Here is a 22,988-nt window from a genome sequence, read left to right as displayed (position 1 = left end):
TTTGTTTGTAATGTTTTATAGATTGCTGTTTGTCTTTTTGTCGTTCTTTGTTTTTGGACCGGACATATCCTTGGTATCTTCATTCTCTGTTTTGTTATTATTATTATTATGCTATATTTCAAGGCCTTTAATTTTGGCACTTTTCCAACCCTACTACGCGGAAGTATTCAAATTCGTCTATTGTTATGTACCGACACCGATCGTTAGTTTGAAATACATTTATTTAAAAAAAATTATAACATAACAATATAGTACACCAGAAATAAATATCTACGATTCAGAAACAAGAAAATTCTCCTACTTTAGATCGTTTAAACTTTTGACTCTGACAGTAACAACATTTTCCTGCAGATTTAAATTTAATATGTTGCGAATGAGTATATATGATTCTGGTATTTTTGTTTTTTACGTGCTCATGTGCATATCTTACAATTTCCATCATAAATATCAATACGTTTATCGGTGTGAGCCAAGGTTCCGTATTGAAGGCTGTTCTTTGACCTATATAGTTGTTTACTTTTTACAAATTGGGACTTGGTTGAAAAATTGTCTCATTGCCACTCATACCATATCTTCTTATTTTTACATATTGATGTGTAACCTTGTCGAGTCTTTTTCTATCCGTTTCTAAGTCCTACTAAAATATATTTGAATTTATAAGACCATATATATACCTATGGACCTTGAAATACCATTTACAAAAGATACACTTAAGTTGCACGCCAGAGGAAAACTAAGCAATCGTTAAACTCGCGTTGCATACGTTTGAAGTACGTCGAAATGCAAAGGTATATACGCTTGGTGAACGCTATAACTCCAGGAAATCCAGCTCAAGTATTGTCAAGCGTATCCAGAGGCGGATTTATGGGGGGGGGGGGGGGGGAGGGGGCCCGCCCCCCCTTTTTGGGAATAAAATTGGTTGCTTATATAGGGAATCACTGAAGCGTGACTGGAGCGGGCCCCCACTTGTATGAAATTTTTTGGATCCGCCACTGGTATCTACCTGTACGCTACACACGCGTAATACATACGCTACAGATAAGTTTACATTAAGAGCGCGATAAGTTTGAGACACGTTTATGCCGGTGTCACACATTGGCGTATAGACCGGCGTGCACCAAACGTACAGAGAAAATTGAAAAAGTTGTATACGTTTGTTGCACGCCAGAGGAACGCTTTAGGCAATCGTTAAACGCGCGCTGCATAAGTTTGAAGTACGTCGAAATACAAAGGTATACGCTTGGTGAACCCTACAACTCGTGAAAATATTTATGCAGCATAAAAATTTTCATCCAGCTCAAGCGTGTGTCTAGTGTATACCTGTACGCTGCACACACGTTATACATACGCTACAAGCGCGTTTAACGCGCTACAGATAAGTTTGAGACACGTTTAAGGCACGTTGTATACGCTTCAAGATCGTTCGACTTTAACTAAAACGAACACCCCATAATAGAACGTCTAAGACACGACTGGGACGCGTCTCAAATACGTTCAAGAAACTTTTTTCCTTCGTAGAGTGCATTCTATCCACGTCAGACAACCGCCAAGCATACGCCAACATACGTTTCTTGAACGCCCGATAAACGCTTAGGTACGCCAAATACACGCTTAAAGCTCGTTGTGCACACGTTACAGATATAAGGTTGAATGCACCAACATTACTAGCGTATTGGCAGCGTACATGATTTTTTAATACGCCCGGCGTACGTCGAAGCTATACGCTGATGTGTGACTCCGGTATTAGGGCATATGGCTAAAACGAAATAAAAAAAAAACATTTTATAAAGTGGTGACTCCGAATCGCTTACCTTCACCCGAAAAAAAATGTCCGCTCAAATTCAAAAACAATTTAAAGGTCAAGAAGGTAAATGGTAATCCTAATTTTAACAAAGTTGACGGCTTCTGATATTCCAATAAACTGCAAATGAGTTACCTCAATTGGAAACATGAGAAATTAACACATGGCAAGAGTAAAATCTCTTTGTTCTTACTGTACTATAATCTGGATAATGCACAGCAAAGGTGTGCATTAACTACCTCAGTTATACTGCACAGTTCAAATCTATTTTTACCTTTAGGGGCGGTTCCTGGATTTTGAAAGGGGCGCTATTCTATCAAATTAAAAAAAATATATCACCGAGTGTAGCGAGACTAAAGACAATACTGAAAATTTTAAGCTAAAACACGATACTTTGTCCAATCCAAGGGTAAACGACCCGTTCGACCTCACCCCCGAATCCGCCATCTGCCTTGAAATTACGACAAAGTTGAACTTCGTAAAAACATCGTAGTTTCAAAATAGGTAAAAAGATAGGTTTCTCAATCCTTTATTTTTTCTTATCTAAGCTGGGACATAAACTATTTTATTACATTTTGTGTTCAACGTAAATCTAAATCAGTTAAAGTTAGAACGATAGTTTAACAATTTTTGGTAATTTCTGCCAAAAAAGAAATGTATCTAAGAATATCCGAATAAAAGAAATCTGATTTGGATTAGGTTCAGACTCAATGGAATTTATAATGACTTTTTGAATAATTATTCCTATAAAGAGACTATTTTTGGATCGGATATAACGAGGACCATATTTAAGTTTGTTTTAAAACAGGGTGGTTAGCTGGAGACCAATCAGACTTCATTTAGATCAATCTAATTAAAAACCGATCTCTCATCGCTCCTGTTTGTGATATGTCGCGTGGGAGATCTAACGAAACCGGCTTTGAGGTCACATGTGAGTGAACTAAAAGTTATGAATTTATAAAGATATGCAAATGAGTTGACGACCTATTAATAAGCCAATCAAAAAAGTTTATGAATTATTTTGACTGACGATTTCGTCGTAAATAAAATGAGTTACATCCCTTTGCCTTACGTTAAACTTCCAAGATCGTGGAAGACTCAATTTCATTGGTCGAAAAAGACACACCTACGAGGTCACTCACATGTGACCTCAAAGCGGATTTCGTTAGATCTCCCACGCGACATATCAGAAACAGGAGCGATGAGAGATCGGTTTTTAATTAGATTGCATTTAGATGGAGGTGTCTTAAAAAGTAATACAGTAGATTAAAAGAAAATGGGGGGGGGGGGGGTTCGGGGAGTAAATGGTGTATTTTCTGTTTATTTAACATTTTAAATTTGGGTAATACAACATCTTCCTCGGTTTTTTTAAGCATATCATTGAGGGAAAGAAATTCAAAATCAATTAATCTTATTTAAACCCAATAACCCTTGCAGTTATGTTTTTTTTCATACACCGATTTGAAAGTACACAATTTATCGAAGTCTTAGTCGTCATCAATTAAAAAAAAATGGGAATAGATTAACGGAAACGATTAAAAGACATATACCATTAAATCGCTATTTTAGAATGAGTCTAAATATAAAAAAAAGTTTAATTTAAAACTTACCAAAGTCGTATTTCCCCCTTTCTTTACCCTACAAGAAACATTCCTAGGACCCGTGGATTGCAGAATAACGTCCACATTTCTAAAACGTTCACGTAAATTGATTACGTCATGTGTTAAAACAGTTATTGGCCAATCAAATCGGTATATGTACGTCGTTCGGGTTATTGGGTCATCTCGTGCTGTGCAGATTAAATGACATATACCGACTTGCTTGGTCAATAACTATAACTTAGCGGACAATTAGAAAGTAAAGCTATGTGGCTTCAAAGCGATGAACGGTGACAAAAACAACCAAAAGATACCTAACGAGTAAAATAGCCTCAACTTTCTTTTATAATACGCAGTCCATTCTCCAAAAACTTCAAAATTAATTCCATGACACGTGTTTTATGTAAGGAAAGACCATAGCATTATAAGTAACATTCCCATAAATAATGTAGAAAGTTCTTATATTTACTTAGATGTTAGTTTACGGCATGTTTTAACGACATTAACATTGAAATGTACCCAACTGAAATAAAAATGGTAGTATTTATATACGAATGTGTTGGTGTTTTTGTTGCAAAATACTGTAGAAAAAAGGGGAAGAAAATTCAAAAGGGGCAAGCAATATACGATAAGTTATGAAATTGTCAAGACAAATTATTTCGGTTATCCGTGCTAAGTGATGATGATTCACATTCAATAGGTCATCGGTTCAAAATGCTTCAACTGGTCGAGGACATTTGTATGATTATGTAATGTGTTCGTGTAAGTGAATAATGTGTCTGACTATATGAGAGTGCGAATGGGGGGGGGGGGGGGGTCCTTCATATCTGTATCATTTTATTTTAAGGTATTTTTTCTCTATTTCTTTGAGGTTTTATTTTTCTCTTTTCTTTAATATTATTTGTTTCCAAATTCGCTATTATTTTTTTTCTCCAAAATTTCTCTATTGTGTATTTTTTCCGCCAATTTTTCTGCAGTATGTGTTAAAATTATTTTCTATTCTGAAACCCCAAACAAATTCAAATATAAGACCCATAAACCAATAAAAACACAATATATCTGTCATTAACTAAAAATAAATTAAATTTTTAAGTGTTTTGGGTTATCCCTGCTGAATATCAATTCCGTTAAAAACCCTCATTGAGTCCGTTTTATGTAAATAAATCGTGCTATACACGGATTGCATACGTTATTCAAGTGCAAGCATTTCCCTTGATCTATAAAAGTACGATAAATTATTGGTAATATTGAGAAAAATCAATATTGATAAAAGGCTTAGGTACCCAAATAAATTAGCTATTCAAAATCCTTCATAAATTAATATTTTTCATTTTATTCCCGTTATAGCTGTCACATAAATTGGGACAATGACCTATTTTAATGATTGAATTCTACAACTAAACTACGCAAGTATATACAAACAAATTACACATGTTATACGACTTCTAAGGAAGACAAGATTGTAAATTAAAGTTTGACATCTTTACCTACTTTGTTAATGTAAGGATTAATTTACTCATCATAATTATCTTGTCCCGTCAAACAATTTAGAAATGTTAAAAATGTTGATAAACAAGATGTTTCTAACATAAGATTTATTTTCATGTTTATTGTTTGTTCTTTTTTTTCAAATGACACACGACGTGGTCTATATAAAAATGTTTACCACTTAAAATTAGTTACTCTCTTAGCACCCCTTTTTCTTAACAATTAAAAATCGAATGGTCACTTAGCACCTCTCTTCCTTAACGCTTAAAACGTTGGGCACTCACTTAGTAACCCTTTTTTTAGTATTAAACTTAGGTACTCGGTTTGATAAGCATTTCGAAAATAGAAGCCAAGTATGAACAGTTACAGTATACTATCATATGGCTTTTTCTTTTACCAGCCTCCTTCACTATGTCTTGTTGAGATTTGTTAATGCACTAAATACTTACATTTGTATTCGTTGCTACAGAATGAGAAGTAGTCATTTATTAATTGTGAAAATCCTTAAATGATAGTGAAATCCCTTCACACACATGACAAACGAACAGTCTAATTTTGACTTTGAGATGCATACTAGCAATAAAAGAGCTGTTCCTTTGCTTTTTGTGTGTGTGTTTGTTTTGCTCTGCATGTAATAATTTAGTTTCATATAATGGATACCCCGTAATGCTGCATGATGTGTTCTAAATGTGTGCATTTGCTCTATCTTATTACAAAGGATCTGAACAAAAAGATTAAATTCAATGTGTGTAGTGATAACATTTATTTCAAATCCTACTAATAAGTCCTAACTAAATATACGAGAAATCCCAAATCAGAAAATCACTGGCATACAAAATCTAAAAGTTATTTTCGTCAATTTGATTTATAGTAAATATCTATTCATAACATGTGCTTCCTATAAAGCTATATATTAAAACTTTTGTTTAGCTAGTGATAAATGGTCCCTGTTATAAATTTAACAATATAAAGATTATTACTTGTTTCAACTGTCATCATAATGATATATATTTGTATGTAACTAAATTCAGTTAGTTAGACAACAATGATTAATATGTAGGTAAAATTACATATTGAAAAAGATTTCATTTCCCTTCTTTTTCTAATGCTAAACCTTATACTCATACTAGTATACATAGAGAATACTAATATCATTTGCTATGCACTCTAACTCATGTGTCCGTCTCATATTTTGTAACGAACGTCCTTAATTCTAACAACTGAAGTTTTATTCAGCGCAATAATTATTAATTCAGTCAAACATTTTGTTTAGATAGATTACAAGCAATTTCAGTTCGGATGTATAAATACGTAGCCACGTCAGGTTGGGATAGGGACATTATCCAACACCTCGTGTAAGTTGTGTGCCACACTTTCTCGGTATCAGTTCGTGAGGGTCGTTTACTATTACAAGTCTACATTTCAATCCCTATATATCCAACATGCACTCGTGTCCCCTCTTCCTCATGGTCGACCTATTTAGGGAACATATATTTATTCTAGTGAGCTTCCTCCAGGCATGCTTCGAGGATGCTCCGAGCATTTTAGAGAAGCTAATATCGTTAATACACCATTACACTCCCATTAATGTTAATCAAATAGAAAAGTTTATGGTTAAGAGCTTGTATGAGCTTTTTGTGAGCTTTTTTTTTTAAATGTCTCTAAACTGTTTAACCTCAAGTTTTGATATATCTATTTTTGTGTCAATTAACTAATTTTCTAGGGCAACATAGTAAAACTTCATTATTACAGGCATACAAAAGACTTACGAAAAGCTCATACAAGCTCTTAATTATAACTTTTATTTTTGATTGACATTGATGGGAATGTTATGGTGTATTAACGATATTACATTGTATCTTCTCTAAAAATGCTCGAAGCATCCTCCAAGCATGCCTGGAGGAAGCTCACTAGAATAAAAATATGTTCCCTTATTGAATGTTATGCATTATATGTCCTCGGCCTGAATAAATATGCATGAAATATTTGCCACTGGTAGTTAAGCAAACACTAAGCATTCTAGAGTTTGAAATGAGAAATTAGTTTATACGAAGTATTTATGTATTTTCTATGCAACGTTTAATATAAATTGATGTCGGGTGCTCCAATTTATACTGAGAGCCTCAATTTTTCGTTTTTAATTACAGAAATACTTTGCTGTAGATCGAATGAGTTTCGCGTTCCCACCTGAGAAAATAAATAATATTTTTTATATTAAACTATATCCATATAATAGTTTTTAAAAATGTCAGGAACAGTCACGTTTGTAAATAGGGATACACTTAATCGTATATTTGATCATTTAGATGCTGTTCAGATCAAAACAGTTTATATTGAATAATACCGTATTCTAAGGTCACGCTAGCATATCTAGCATATATAATTAACTAAGTGTTACTGAACCTATTGATATTAGATAGGAAGTTCAAATAAAGATAGAAATAGATAAGGGAGCTACCATTTGATTTTTATGGGGGGGGGGGGCTAGGATGAAATTTGAAAAAAATAGGCAGGACAGGAGTTTTGAGTAAAAAAAAATGGCAGGATGAGACACTTTGCAAAAAAAAAAGGCAGGATGACAATTTAGGTAAAAAAAAGTCAGGATAAACTAATAAAAAAAGGGCAGGACCGAATAGAGTGAAAAATGAAAAGGCAGGACAGAGATTACAACTAAAAAAAAATGCAGGACAAAATTTTTCATCCTTGCCCCCCCCCCCCCCCCATAAAAATCAAATGGTAGCTCCCTAAGTCTTAAAGACCACAAGCTTTTAATGACAGAAATGTGTTTCTGATTCGTATCTATATGATTGATTGAAAATGGCTCGAATTTCTAGGTATACTGTAAAAGATTCGATTCAAATTATTTACTATCATTTATTATCACTTCAAAACATTATACACAATAAATGCTCATACTATTATCAATCTCGAAATCAGTATTTGATTGTAGTATGATTTTTTTTTCATTTGCCCTTCAAAATATACTTGACATTGAGAAAATCACGTACTACTGTAGTTACTTTTCAAATGGGAAGTCCAATCGACGTTTCATTATTTGAAAGTGGCTATACTAAGCCAGGAAATGATACTTGTAGTCATAATTTTCCACAATTCGTACAATTTACAGCCATGTCGACCTTTAGAAGAGTTTTTACAAAAACTGGCTAGTTTATTTCGGTGCATTACTTATTTTTAAATTCCTTTAAGTTTAGAACAGTTCTGTTCTCTATCAATTAATTTGGTGTATGTTAGCTACTGTTAAGATTGTGCAAGGCATTGTCGCATATGACAAATCCATGTCAAGTCGTAGATCAGGATATTCAGTTAGATTTTTAACCGGATTTTTGTGACAAAAATGTCGGTTATTGATTTGGGGATGTACGGCGGGCGGGCGGTCGGGCGGGCGGGCGGTCGGTCGGGCGGGCGGTCGGTCGGTCGGGCGGGCGGGCGGGCGGGCGGGAATCAAATGTTGTCCGTGCATTAACTCATGAACCGTTCAACCGAAGCTTTTAAAATTTTAATATGTTGTTACTGACAACTAAATGAAGGTCAAGTTCAATAATGGCGATTTTGACTTTTACCGTTCAGGAGTTATGGTTCTTGAAAGATTGAAAAATGGAGTTTCCAGTCGTGTCCGTGCATTAACTCAGGAACCGTTCAACCAAAGCTTTTAAAATTTTAATATGTTGTTACTGACAACTAAATGAAGGTCAAGTTCAATAATGGCGAGTTTGATTTTTACCGTTCAGGAGTTATGGTTCTTGAAAGATTGAAAAATGGTGTTTCGAGTCGTGTCCGTGCATTTTCTCATGAACCATTCAACCAAAACTTTTGAAATTTTAATATGTTGTTACTGATGACAAAATAGAGGTCAAGTTCAATAATGACGATTTTGACTTTTACTGTTCAGGAGTTATGGTTCTTGAAAGATCGTAAAATGGCGTTTCCATTCATGTTGTTGCATTTACTCATGAACCATTCAATCTAAGCTTTTCAAATTTTAATATGTTGATACTGATGACAAAATGGAGGTCAAATTTGATATTGACGATTTTAACTTTCACATTCATCAGTAATGGTTCTTGTGATATTGCCAGGACACAAATAAATGTTAATAAATCCGGTTTGCTGTCGTTGTGACAGCCTCTTGTTGTTGTTGAATTCAAGTTGTTTCCTGAAATTCTTCTGTTATAAAGCAGCAAAATTATTAAGAAGGCTTCCTATTATTGGATAGGCGGGATGAAGAAGTTAAATCAAAAGTCTCATGTTAGGAGAGTGTCGAGATGTTATTTATTAATTTTCACACTCCTTATCCAATTTATTCCTTTTAGCAGAACACACATATGGCCCTTTTTTCTCATCCACATATTAATGGAATACAGATCACTGTTTTTCAAGTAATCAAGTCTTAGATTCATAAGTGTTTCTCGTTTCTCGTTATTATACGATAAGACCGATGGTTTTACAATAGTATTTATTTTGGGCCCTTTATAGCTTGCTGTGTGATGTGATCCAACCTGAAGGCTCCGTGTTGATTGTTACAGTTGCTTATGTCGAAAACAAATTAGGACAATAATTGAAATCATTCATCTTCCTAGCTTTTAAATTATGTGGTTTGTGCAAATAAGATGTATCTAGAGCAGTGAAACACAATCAAGTTTACTCCTACCGAACGACTCGTGATAAAAGGGTATGTGTGACTATTAGTTGTATGGGATGTATAAAAACTAAGTGTTACTCGTATGGTTAGACAAGGTTATTTAATGCTATACCCATTGGAGAGTGTCAAGCACTTCTCACGCTTTGCAATTTATAGTACGTATGTGGTTGAAAGGCAAAAGGTTTGCTACATGGATTCATTTATTTTCGTGGGTACCAATTTTCGTGGATTAAGGAAGACTTTCCGTGTTCGGGGATATTTAAATTCGTGGTTTTGCTTAAGTCTGCATTCAAGCCTGTATGAAATTTGTAATTCGTTGAACATTTATTTTCGTGGTTCATCTGCGCCCACGAAATCAACGAAAATTGGAATACCATATTTGCAGTCGCTGTCAATCTCTGTCGACAGACTTTGCAGAAACTGTTTTTTAATGATTTGTTGTTTACCTTTTCACATCCTAAATAGGCTTTGAATGTTTGCAACCATCAATTAACCATAACTTTCAAGGGTGTGTGTACTGATTATGGCAGGGTAGTGGATATTTTTTTTTTCACCTGATAAAACACTGCATCCATTATTGGCAGAAAATATATATGCAAATAAAATGATTGAAGATTGAATGAATGGCACATCCTTCTTGTTATTCAATAAGAGCCGAAATAATGTAGTATTTTATTCAACAATTATCCTTGTATATTTTCAGGTTTGAAAAATGCCATGGGGATACGACAAGGAAAATGGTAAGTATACTGTTTAAGGTGCCCTTGAAATAATTGATCCTGAGAGTCGTTTATTACAACACATACATGTTATTGATGATCGTTCTTTTAAGTTCCATTTGCTATTCCACTAATTGGGTATAAAAAGAGGGAGAAATGGCATTATGTTCATGTCATTCCAAGTATGGAAGGGAACCTTGTAAGTTTTTGTGTTTACATGTTGGTGGCCTTTTTTGTCTGCTGTCTGTTTTTATGCCCCACCTACGATAGTAGAGCAATCTAATTAAAAACGATCTATCATCGCTCCCGTTTTCTGACATGTCGCACCATGCGACAGCAACATACCAGAAAACGGGAGCGATGAGAGATCAGTTTTTAATTAGATTGATAGTAGAGGGGCATAATGTTTTCTGGTCTGTGTGTCCATGAATAAGACCAACATCTGTCTGTTTCCCCGTTGTTGTATGCAATAATTGAGGTTACATCGTATACTGAAGCTTACCTGATAATTCCCTTTCATTTGATTAAATCATTAAAAAGGTAAATGCACGATAGGTTTGTTAATATTACGTTGCCGCAACAGGTCAATAATATGAAGCTTCAGACGAAATATAAAATCATTCCCTTCTATAGAATACAAGACAAGTGTAACGAAAGTTTTCTTCCAAAGATCTTTCGGACAGACAGACGGACGGCGTCGAGTGGTTACTAGATCTGCTTTCGTCTTTGTTGACGCAGATAATAATAAATGAGCATTTTACAAGTACTCAGTGAAAAAACAGACAGCAGACAATAAAAGCCACCAACAAGTAAACAAAAATATGTACAATGTTCCCTCCATACTTGGAATGACATGAACATAATCTCATTGCTCCCGCATTTTAAATCCAATTAGTGGAATAACAAATGGAACTTAAAAGAACGCTCATTAATTTCTTACAAATCCTCAAATCCAACTCTTAAAACAAAAATGGATAGGATAAGACATTTCGAAGCAATAGACTGATGGATTCTGACTGCGGTTGCAATGCGTAATAAATAGACTAGTATACATTTTTAACAAAGATATGCCTTTAATGAAGATGGATGAAATAACAGTTCAAACTCTCTCATGTGGCAAAGTTGAACTTAGACGGATTTGGCTACTATTTTATAGATACTCTTTGGTCATTTGTTTCTTTTTTCACATGTGTCTTTTCTTATACATCCTCGGCTTTCAATTATTCAGTTTGGAGTGTTCACCACGGAGGATATTTGATGTGTACCAGACAAACTCGTACACCACGTTTTAGATTTGTACGACCTAATTACATTGTTTAATATTACTGTCCTTCAATGAAATCTAAAACAAGAAAAAGGTCAGGTTAAGCAAATAATGCATACTTTACATATTTAAATGATTAAACAGCTTCCGAAATATTTAACATGTATGTCTACATGTTGCTGGGGCTAGGATATCTTCACGAGAGAAACTAGCCTTGACTTTATAGAATAACGTCTTTTACGAGTCTTTCAGTTTTAATTAAAAAGTGTTAGCCATTTCTATAAGCTTATATTGAATTTGTAAATCGTAAAATTTTATTAAATATTTTGGTTACTGTATATACATTAAGGTAAGTTTATGTATATTAGTATATTAACCTCAACGAAAATTGACTGGCGTAAAAAACAAATGTACTGTTATTTTCATTTTCGTCATGTCATTAATATTGGGACACATTAATGACACAAAAATCTTGGCAATCACTTTTAAATTTTTATTTGTATTAATGGTGCAATCAACAGTTTTTTTCTATGACGTCATATTTTGAGGGACCATGAATACGTGACCCTTAGTGGTGGACTGATTAATAAAGATACTTGTATAAAACTAGATATCACTGGAATCAGAATGTTTTCTAGCTTATAATGAAATGAAAAAAAAGTGTAATTTTAATAGTATAAAAAAGTTTTATCCAGAGAAAATGGAAAAACCATTGTTTAAAAAACCTGAAATCAGGTCATGTGCACACCCATGAAGACATCATATATTGCACATTTTTCATAATAAAAACTATGAATTTCAAAGGGTTTTACCTGGTCTTTCAAAAAAAATCATGCTTCAGGGTCCGAAAAGAGCTACAGTGGCTGCTAATAAGTTTTCAATTTTCATTGCCAAAAAAAACCAGGATGTTATCAGTGTTGTCTCCCCTCAAAACATGAAGATTTAATCTAATTTTTTTTAATTATTTTAATCATTCAACCAGTTTAAATGGAAGAATAAACTTATTTTTACAACCAAATACAAAAAACATGATACTTTTTCACCAATTATGTTGATAAAAAGGGACTTCCCTTCATATCTATTTTTAGTCGGGGAATAACCCCTAGGTTGTTTTTTTTTATACGAAACAGTTTATAGAACCCTATCAGCATGTGCTTTCTTTTAGTCTACTGGATTCCGGTGACGTCAGCACAAACAAAGATGACATCATTAGGCAGCAACCATTTGATTTTCTAGGGGGGGGGGGGGGGGGGCTATGGTTTTTTTTTGGAAAAAAAAGTTTGTTTCCAGTTTTTGGAGAAAAAAATAATTTGTTTTTGATTCTGAGAAAAAAAAATTGTTTGTTTCACCCCCAGCTGCCACTATATGTAATGCTAAAATTGAAAGAAAAAAATTGTTTTCGACTTGTCGCGAAAAAAATAGATTGTTTTTCGCCGCAGGCGGAAAAAAAAGTTTGTACAGAAAAAAAAACCATAGCCCCCCCCCCCCCCCCCAGAAAATCAAATGGTTGCTGCCTTGTACACAAGAAATAGCTATTGCGTCATCAAAATTTATATGCTTTCATTGTTTCTTTGTAGCCGTATAATAAACAATTTTTAAAGCTCATCTCTTTTTTTTACAGGTCCATGCACGTGGTGTAACGAGTTTCCAATTGCAAATGGAAAGAGACAATCGCCAATCGATATAGTACCAGATAATGCTACGTTTGATCAAAAGCTAGCAAGTTCTCCATTGGTTATAAATTATAACCCAGAACCAAAGCCGGAAGTTATGAACACGGGAAAATCAGTAAAAGTGCAAGCAACACACTCATCGGGTAAGATTAGTAGGAAAGGGAGGAAAGATACCAGAGGGACAGTCAAACTCATCAATCGAAAATAAACTGACAACGCCATGGCTACAAATTAAAAGGACAAACAGACAACAATAGAACACATGACACAACATAGAAAACTAAAGAATATAAAACAACACAGTTTTTCTTTCTGGTTAGGAAAATAGAAATAACACCATTTTCTTTCAGAAATCTTGAATATTAAAATAAATGCATATGTAATTTAGAATTACACAAATGTATTTCGTTAGAGAGAGTTTAGGGGAAGTTATTTATTGCAAATAAGAAACGAAAGTGAAAAAATAACAACACACACACATCAACAAAATAAAAGATTAAAAGTTGCATAGCTTTAATTGTATATCAATAATCGTTTAATTTGATCATTATTGATAAACATGATTTAAAAATGCATTTCAATGTCTATTAAAGTTTGAGTTCATGCATGTGTAATGCATCCGCTTAATTTCCCTCTGTATGTTTTCAGAAATAAAAGGAGGACCTTTAACGGGGACGTATAAATTGGAACAGTTTCATTTTCATTGGGGAGCAAATGACAAAAAAGGGTCTGAACACACAATCAATGGCAAGATGTACGCCTCTGAGGTATGACTGATTAGAAAGGGATATAAATAAATTATCAGAGGAACAACTCCGATATTGAATGTCTTAAATACAAAAATAAATGTAGTGGCAAGATGTCCAATGAGATAATTATCTATCAAAGAAGAGTGCATATAGAATAGGGAAATACGTTATTTATTTTCTATATAACGTGATTTTTCCCACCTCTACGTAGAACTGTTATCATTCAGCTAGAATGTGTGTCAAAGTTCAAGTTTATCATCCCCCCCCATCATTTTTTTTCTCTCGTCTAAATCAACCTTGAAGCTTGACAATTCATATGTTACATGTAGTCAAATTTAAAAATCAAAATATGTCAATTCAATAGAGAAAATGTGACTCCGAAGGTCAGCGGTTCTCTCCTAGCACGCGAGCTTCCTCCACCAATAAAAAACCCCTTACCTTTCCGATACATCAATAAGTTATGAAAATGACGCGTACATGCAGCATCAATAACGTATTAAAATGACGCGTACATGCAGCATTAGGAACGTATTAAAATGACGCGTACATGCAGCATTAGGAACGTATTAAAATGACGCGTACATGCAGCATCAGGAACGTATTAAAATGACGCGTACATGCAGCATCAGGAACTTCTCAAACAATCGATCAATATCATAAAAGAGAATCGACTAAACCACTCATTATGTCGGAAAGACGTTGAAATGTACATGTACATGCTATTCCACATTTAACTTGAGAAGGTTTCAATTAATATATGTTTTAAATTTGTATAAAAAATGAAACTACAATAACTGATTAATCTGTATTTTCCTGTTTACTTTCAGTTGCATTTAGTACATTACAATACCAAATATCCTAATTTTGGGGCGGCTGCAGACAAACCAGATGGCCTTGCAGTTTTTGGCTTCTTCGTCAAGGTTTGTAAAATGAAAAGTTAAACAACAAAAATACCGAAAACCGAGGAAAATTCTTAATAGAAAATCACTAATCAGATGGAAAAATGAAAAGCTAAAACACATTGAACGACTGGATAACAATTATCATATTGCTGACTTGGAACATGCATTTTCTGCATATGCAGAAAATGCTGTATGTGTCACAGTGAACAAAATAAACAGACACATTAGGGAAAAAATGTTAAAAATAGGGGTACAGCAGTAAACAGTGCGATATAACCTTAATCACTATAAGTACGAACAAAACATGTCAACAAAGACGAACGAAAGACATATAGACAAAGCACATAAGCAAAAAACGAAATACAATAATACAAAAATGACGGGATGTACAAGTACCGAGCCACGTCAAGTTGACATTAACAGAAGAATACACTAAAAGAAGGTTAATATATATCGAACTCAAATTTGTCTTAAGCTTTGAAAAAAAAATTATACAATAAACAAGTTGTAAGTTGATACTCGGGTAGTTAAGAATATAGAATTTATTTAAGTATCAAAACAAATCATTTCTATTTTATTCCAATATATAAATATCATACAAACCAATATTTTTGTTCTTTTTACTGAAGACCGAGAAAAGAGCAGAATAAGACTTTGAACGTCTCCGGAATGAATATCATGATAAATTTTAAATGAATATTCACTTTTTAGCCAGGAGCTAAACATGTTGGAATGAAAGATTTAACAGATACTGCATTTGCAGCAGTCAGAGATGAAGGCAAAAAAGTCCATATGACATCTGATCTGGATATGAAAACTCTCTTAAATTGTAAGTCTTATATGTATGACACTGAATATTTATTTTTTATTAAAGAGGAAGAAGTTATCAAAAGAACAATCAAATTCATAGTACCATATTTAATATAAAAAAGAAGATGTGGTATGATTGCCAATGAGACAATTGTTCACAAGTGACCAAAATTAAGTCTACTGCGCCAAGAACGTGGCAAAAACACCTTCATACTAGGACACTTAAAAGTGAGCAACACAAAACCCACACAGAATTTAGATGCTACAGTTCTGAAAGGTCAAATGATCTTGCTCTAAATTCGGCAACGTCGTGTTGCTCATAGGAAAATGATTTTTAATGTTAATCATTGTATTCACAACTATATATCGTTTGTCTGTCATTCGTCACAACTTATATTTTTTTTTCACAGCGGATACAACCAAGTATTGGACGTATTTAGGATCTCTGACAACGCCACCTTTGTATGAAAGTGTCACGTGGATTGTGTTTAAAGAGCCAATCGAATTGTCTGATGAGCAGGTATGATATGATTTGTGTGCGCAATTGTGTCCGCAAAACAAATGTTTCTATATTTACGCTGGGAACAGTATATCTAATATATAATGTTCCTGAATAACCTTAATAGGGTCAACTTGGGACACAAAAAATTAAGTGATACTAATTAAAAAATGTAAGCCGTCCATCACATGGGCGAGATTAAAGTAATCATAGAGACACTTCTGTCATTCACGTCGTGTTGATATGTCTGATTTGGCATACGTGAACTTAAATAATTAAATGTTTAACCCTTAATACAAAAATGCAGTGAAATTACTTTGAAACGTTTTAGTACTTCTTGTATTTTATAAACAGTGTGTTGTTCTTTGTAATTTAGACTCTTTTAACCGAAAACGTTTCATCAACATGGCATTCGTACAGCGTACTTACAATACTAATGTCGAACGTGAATATAAAAATAAGAAGATATGGTATGATTGCCAATGAGACAAATTTACAAACAACAAATGACACATAAATTAACAACTATATGTTACCTTACGCTCTTCAACAATGAGCAAAGCCCATAACGCATAATCAGCTATTAAAGGGTCCAAAAGACAAATATGAAACCATTCAAACAATAAAACTAACGGCCTAGTTTATATACAAAGTACATGCATACTAATCTGTTGATACTTTTTCATAGATTTAAAAAAAAAAAAACAAAAAAAAAACACGTAATATCATCATTTTAGTAACATGAACTTTGTACATGGACTTTATGATTTATTTTTAGTTACATGAGCTACGTAATCTCAGATGTGGTAGCAACTGTATAGTAAACAACTATAGACCACCCGTTCCTCTTGGCGACAGATCAGTCCGAGCATCATTTAAATGAAAGATTTGACGAAAGGAAAAAAAGTCCTTTTGCAATACTACAATACAGATACTGTATCGTATGTCTTCTAAACATTTGTTTTCAACAGCATTATCACTGTTCCATAAGTGTTGTCAAAAGCATTTCGTTTGGTGTAACAATTGAATAATTATTTTTCAATTCGATTGTTATATGTTTTAGCATGTGGCATGTGTTTAAGCACGTGGCCGGTGTGTTTGACCCGAAAGTGACTAGGTTTACCTTTTTTCTTCCGAAGGTCGGTGATTCTCTCCGGCTTTTTTTTTCAATAAAAACTGACAGCCTAAATAAAACCAATAGCGCTGAAAGTGGTGTTAAACACCTATAATCGTTCTATCAATTTATATTTTTAAAACATATTAGGAAAGCCTGTGACGTAGTGTCAGTATTTTGTTTGTTCATATGTCTTGGAAGTTCTCAACAGTTGACGTTTCCTCAAGTTATTGATGAAGTAATAGAACTGAAAACGATCTATATATATAATATATATACGCTTAGGTATTAGCAGGACTTATACCTAACGTGTAATTTTATAAAGTGCCATTTTATTTGTGAAAGTGCTGTTTTGTCCTGTTTGAATTTTACTCATTTAGTGCTTAAAATTATTGAAGTGCTTTGCATTGTTTATTTTTAATGTTAACACGAATATTTGTTTGTTATAAAAGAATCAGCATTAATTGAAACGTTTCATTTATATTTGATTTTATTGTTAAATATACATTTTATATAATAGTTTACAATTGACTCGACATTGGAGAATTGTATTCCTTCTTTTCTATTTACATGGAGGTTTGTTTTTTTACCATTCCTACTACGCATATTATTTTAAAATATGGTTGATTTTTGTTTGTTAAACACTATTACAAAGTGATATTATTATAGATAAACTATATTATATGAAACAATTGTGTTTTAAACACTTTATATTAGTGCTACAAGTATTGTTCGAATGATGTTAATATGTAAGCTATCAAGTATTAAAAAGTTAGCATGTCTGTATCTGTGTTATATCTTTTTGTATTCGTAACAATTTGCCAAAATATGTTGCTGTCGACATCACTGTCGCTGATTGATTCTAAATGTCCTGAGGTAGGAAAATATACGACAGAAAATAACAAAATTACTGAACTTCGAGGAAAATTGTAAACGGAAAGTCTCTAAGGAAATGGCAGAATCCAAAGCTCAAACACATCAAACAAATGGATAAAAACTGTCATATTCCTGACTTGGAACAGGCATTTTATTGTGTAGAACATGGATGATTAAACCTGGGTTTTAAAGCTAGCTAAACCTCTCTTTTGTATAACATTCGCATACAGTTCCATTAAATTGACACAATGGGTGAACAAAACAAACAGATATAATAAGTAAAAATGTCAACATTAGGAGCAGTCCAAATTGTCTATTATCCTTATTTAGAGACAGAGATTCAGTGAAGCAGCAATCCGAAACAAAGAGATAGTTGTGTGGACGTCATCTTAATTGGTCCTTTTTTTCTCGATAGACCTACGCAACGAAATCAGTTAGAGTTAAGTCAGGAAAAGAGACTCAAAACTTTATTATACCAATTATCTCAAGACCAGTTGATGAATATAAATGTATGGTGACACATGTGTGTCCCTACCTGTCACTTAAATAAGTCAACTTGTCAAATTACCATGACAAGCGTAATAATCCTTTAATAATTAGAAACTCATTAATCTTGAGTGTTTCGTGTTCTAGAGAGCCTCTATACTGTATAGATACCCTCCTTTTTGACTTATAAGGCATGATTTCAGTATAACGACGAAAAAAACCCAGACTGAGTCTGTTTTAAGGAAATTCGAACTTATTATTAATGTATTCTGGGAATTGTTTTTTTATATGCTCATAGTTATAATATTATGTTGTTGAAGTTTAGAGAATGTATTAAAATACAAGCCTAAGGTTTTAAAATTTTGATTATACGCAAATAAAAAAAGAACACAATGTAAAAGTTTACTTAAACACAACTACAGGTAACATGAAGTATTCAATAAACAGCTACAGAAAAATACCAGAAATCGACGAAGACAATCCTCCAACATAGTCTATGCACTCATTGAATATTATAAAAAAAATCAATAGTACACACATGTTAATATTTTTTGTGGAGGGACATCAGAATTATTGAGATGAATCTGGCCTCAAAACACAATTATTCTTCCCCTTGGCTACAATGCATTTTTTTTTAGTTCAAGTCAAATTGAATAAAAAAAATTGCACCGCTACAAACATGAAATAAATTTAACTGCTTATAGACAATTATTATTCTAATGTAAATATCTTGTCCCAGGACAATCCATCAGTGCTTTTTCTTTTGAGGGCCCTGTTAGCATGCCAATGGTAGGATTTGAATCTTGAATTAATGACAAAGGCTGATTTCTACCCTACTTTCATTTTGGCCAAATCACTACTTTCACTTTTAACAATAATTTTTTTTCACATGTTTTACTTATTTCAATATATACATTTGTATGTGATATGAGGCCATCTGGATGATAGATATAATGAAGTGCTGCCAAAAGATCTGATTTGATTTCCCAAATGGTCAGTCAAACAAATGCAATGCATGTCCTACTTTTATAGCTCACCTTTGGTTCATCGTTCATGCGAGATTTTGCAATCATCTGGCGGCAGCTGTAGTAGTAGTCTATGGTTTAATTTACAAAATTGAGACGTTAATTTAACCGAGGTCTTTTGAGTAAAGATTGACACACTCTTTAAACATTAAACTAGGCTTGCAACAACACTTGCATGAATACTTAAAATGGATGCTTCTTTTCAACATTCCCTAATTTCCCGGTAGTTGTCGAAGGTCCCTTAATATTGGCCGTTCAACTCGACCGAACCACCTTAAGGAATATTTTGTAAATTTGTTCTCGTTGTGAAAATGCTTGAACCATTTCAATGGACGTCAGTAAAATAAAAATGCTGTAATATATCAGTGGGTATCGCCAGATCATGCCTAGCGCAGCCAAAAAATATTTTCTTCTTTATTCCTTATTGAGACTTTAGAAATCGGTAGACAAAAATATGAAATTTTACAAATGTTATGGTTAATATCCTTCAAATGAACAAGTGTTGCTTAGAACTAGGTATTATAGAAACAACAGACACGGTTTTCTCTGCCTCATTTTTAGACTTATACCTCGAATTTGACATACGCGGTCATCTCAGTACAAAAATCTATGACAAACGAGACGATTTTAATTTCAAATTATCAATTTTCCCCACCTTAGCAGCAATATACCAACTTCACTTGCATATGCCGGGATATACATTTCCCAACTAATTTGGTATTCAAGAGATTGCAGCTGCTACTCAGACTTTGTGTCATAGGGTGAAACTTTGCATATTTATTTCTTATCTTAGATAGGTATTTAACTGCCCACATTAATTTGTTATGGTCAAGCATGTTAAGTATATTTATAGATTTATTGTTTTCATGAACTTTAGCAGACTGTCTGATTGACCGTTAAATTTAATGTATGATGCAGCTGTGATCGTTTCTAATTAGAAGCAGTGTACTTTATGTTTCTGTTTGTTTATATTCTGTCCCTATACTTGTGTGATCTTGAGATGAATGACGATTTTAATGTGTGAGAAAGTCATGAAAGTAGTAAAGTAACCTTATTCTAAAAGGTTACATATTCAACACTATAATAAGATCATTGAATATTGTTTTTATTGGTATAAATATTGATTTTTTGTTATCAGTAAATTAAAAGCTAACTAAATATTCCTAGTATGTTATATGTATATACATATTCAAGGATCTACAATCTGTCGATACCTGTAACTTGGCATTGCACAAGGTCATGTTTTTCTCTGGCTGTTTATGACGTCTTTACACTAAATCCATTGGATGTTGGATGTGTACGGATTGATAGTTTAGTCTTAGTTGCATGATTTTTTTTATTAGTTGTTAGTGGCTTTGAACTAGCTTTCAGATAACTGCGAGTACTCTCAGATCCGTTCATTGTGTCTTTTTGTGTAGGGATGTATAAGTACCGGGCCACGTCCACTTGTATTTTTGTCCATCTGATTAGTTAAGCCTTTTTCAACTGATTTTTATAGTTCGTTCTTATGTTGTACTGTTATACCACTGTCCCAGGTTAGGGGGAGGGTTGGGATCCCGCTAACATGTTTAACCCGGCCACATTATTTATGTATGTGCCTGTCCCAAGTCAGGAGCCTGTAATTCGGTGGTTGTCGTTTGTTTAAGTGTTACATATTTGTTTTTCGTTCATTTTTTTACATAAATAAGGCCGTTAGTTTTCTCGTTTGAATTGTTTTACATTGTCTTATCGGGGCCTTTTATAGCTCACTATGCGGTATGGGCTTTGCTCATTGTTGAAGGCCGTACGGTGACCTATAGTTGTTAATGTCTGTGTCATTTTGGTCTTTTGTGGATAGTTGTCTCATTGGCAATCATACCACATCTTCTTTTTTATATTTACGATGATAAAATGGGGTGAATGTTTAGATTCGGGAGAATCGAAGATGTTAGTGAAAGAGAATGGACGTGTCTCTGTATTAACAATGTATATATATAGTGAACTTGTACATAATAAGTATGTATATCTGAACATGAGTCTTTAAAACCAGTGCCTTATAACAGCTCCGTGACATTTGTAAAACTTCACCAGTGTCTGAGCATAAAATTGATGAACCAGGGGTATGACAAAGAACGCTTCGTACTTTTTCTAAAAGATGTTCATCGGAAGATGCCAAGACCTCGTTGATGAAGTTTTGTATCTATTTCACAAATAATAAACAATGGTCTTGAAAGAGGGACAAACGATACCAGAGGGATAGTCAAACTCATAAATCGAAAATAAACTGACAACGACATGGCTAAATACGAAAAAGACAAACAGACAAGCAATAGTACACATGGCACAACATAGAAAACTAAAGAATAAGCAACACGAAGTATCGATTCTAGGTACTGACGTTGTCTCTTTAATAATATGTAACAGTATTCTTTTATTGACTTTGAAAATATTACTTTTACTGTTTCGTCTTTTTTTTTTGGTAAAAAGTAAAATTACAAAAATACCGAACTCCGAGGAAGTTTAAAAACGGAAAGTCCGTAGTCAAATTGCAAAATCAAAAGTAAAATCAAAACGTTAAACGAATTGATAACAACTGTAATATTCCTGTCTTGGTACAGGCATTTTCGTATGTAGAAAATGGTTGATTAATCCTGGTTTAAAAGCTAGCTTAACCTCTAACTTGTATGACAGTCGCATAAAATTCTATTGAATTGACAACGATTTGTTAACAAAACAAACAGATATAATAGGTTAAAATGTCAAAAATAGGGGTACACTAAAAATAATATATAACAAACAAAAAGGCTTATAGACGCACATATTAAGCAAAAACGAAATACAAGAATACAGAAACTTACCACTGCACAATAACGGGGTGTAATATTCCAGAGCCACACAAAGTCATGTGATACTAAATCCCTAACGAGAAGGATTGTGCCTAATGTTCATATGATGAAATCATAATCTTTCAGTCAGTTTAATTGAAGTCTGGAGCTGGCATGTCAGTTAACTGCTAGTAGTCTGTTGTTATTTATGTATTATTGTCATTTTGTTTATTTTCTTTGGTTACATCTTCTGACATCAGACTCGGACTTCTCTTGAACTGAATTTTAATGTGCGTATTGTTATGCGTTTACTTTTCTACATTGGCTAGAGGTATAGGGGGAGGGTTTAGATCTCACAAACACGTTTAACCCCGCCGCATTTTTGCGCCTGTCCCAAGTCAGGAGTCTCTGGCCTTTGTTAGTCTTGTATTATTTTAATTTTAGTTTCTTGTGTACCATTTGGAAATTAGTATGGCGGTCATTATCACTGAATTAGTATATATTTGTTTAGGGGCCAGTT

General features: G+C 33.6%; 1 protein-coding gene across 5 annotated transcripts in view; it reads left to right on the top strand.

Annotated features, from left to right (window-relative positions):
• The window catches only part of LOC139524311 (carbonic anhydrase 2-like), a 31,680-nt gene extending 13,619 nt beyond the window's left edge, over window positions 1–18,061 (top strand). For all 5 annotated transcript variants that reach the window (XM_071319058.1, XM_071319060.1, XM_071319059.1 and 2 more), the window contains exons 2-8: window positions 10,251–10,287; window positions 13,152–13,346; window positions 13,852–13,970; window positions 14,780–14,872; window positions 15,566–15,683; window positions 16,075–16,184; window positions 16,942–18,061. In XM_071319058.1, coding sequence (XP_071175159.1) covers window positions 10,260–10,287; window positions 13,152–13,346; window positions 13,852–13,970; window positions 14,780–14,872; window positions 15,566–15,683; window positions 16,075–16,184; window positions 16,942–17,046 — 768 coding nt within the window. In that variant the 5' untranslated portion in view covers window positions 10,251–10,259 and the 3' untranslated portion in view covers window positions 17,047–18,061. The remainder of the gene's footprint in view (window positions 1–10,250; window positions 10,288–13,151; window positions 13,347–13,851; window positions 13,971–14,779; window positions 14,873–15,565; window positions 15,684–16,074; window positions 16,185–16,941) is intronic.
• Window positions 18,062–22,988: the final 4,927 nt, after the last annotated feature.

Source organism: Mytilus edulis, chromosome 5, assembly GCF_963676685.1.
Source record: "Mytilus edulis chromosome 5, xbMytEdul2.2, whole genome shotgun sequence".
In the NCBI taxonomy this organism is placed as follows: domain Eukaryota; kingdom Metazoa; phylum Mollusca; class Bivalvia; order Mytilida; family Mytilidae; genus Mytilus; species Mytilus edulis.
The sequence above is the reverse complement of the archived record's forward strand: the minus strand, read 5'-3'. Positions and strand labels throughout refer to the sequence as shown.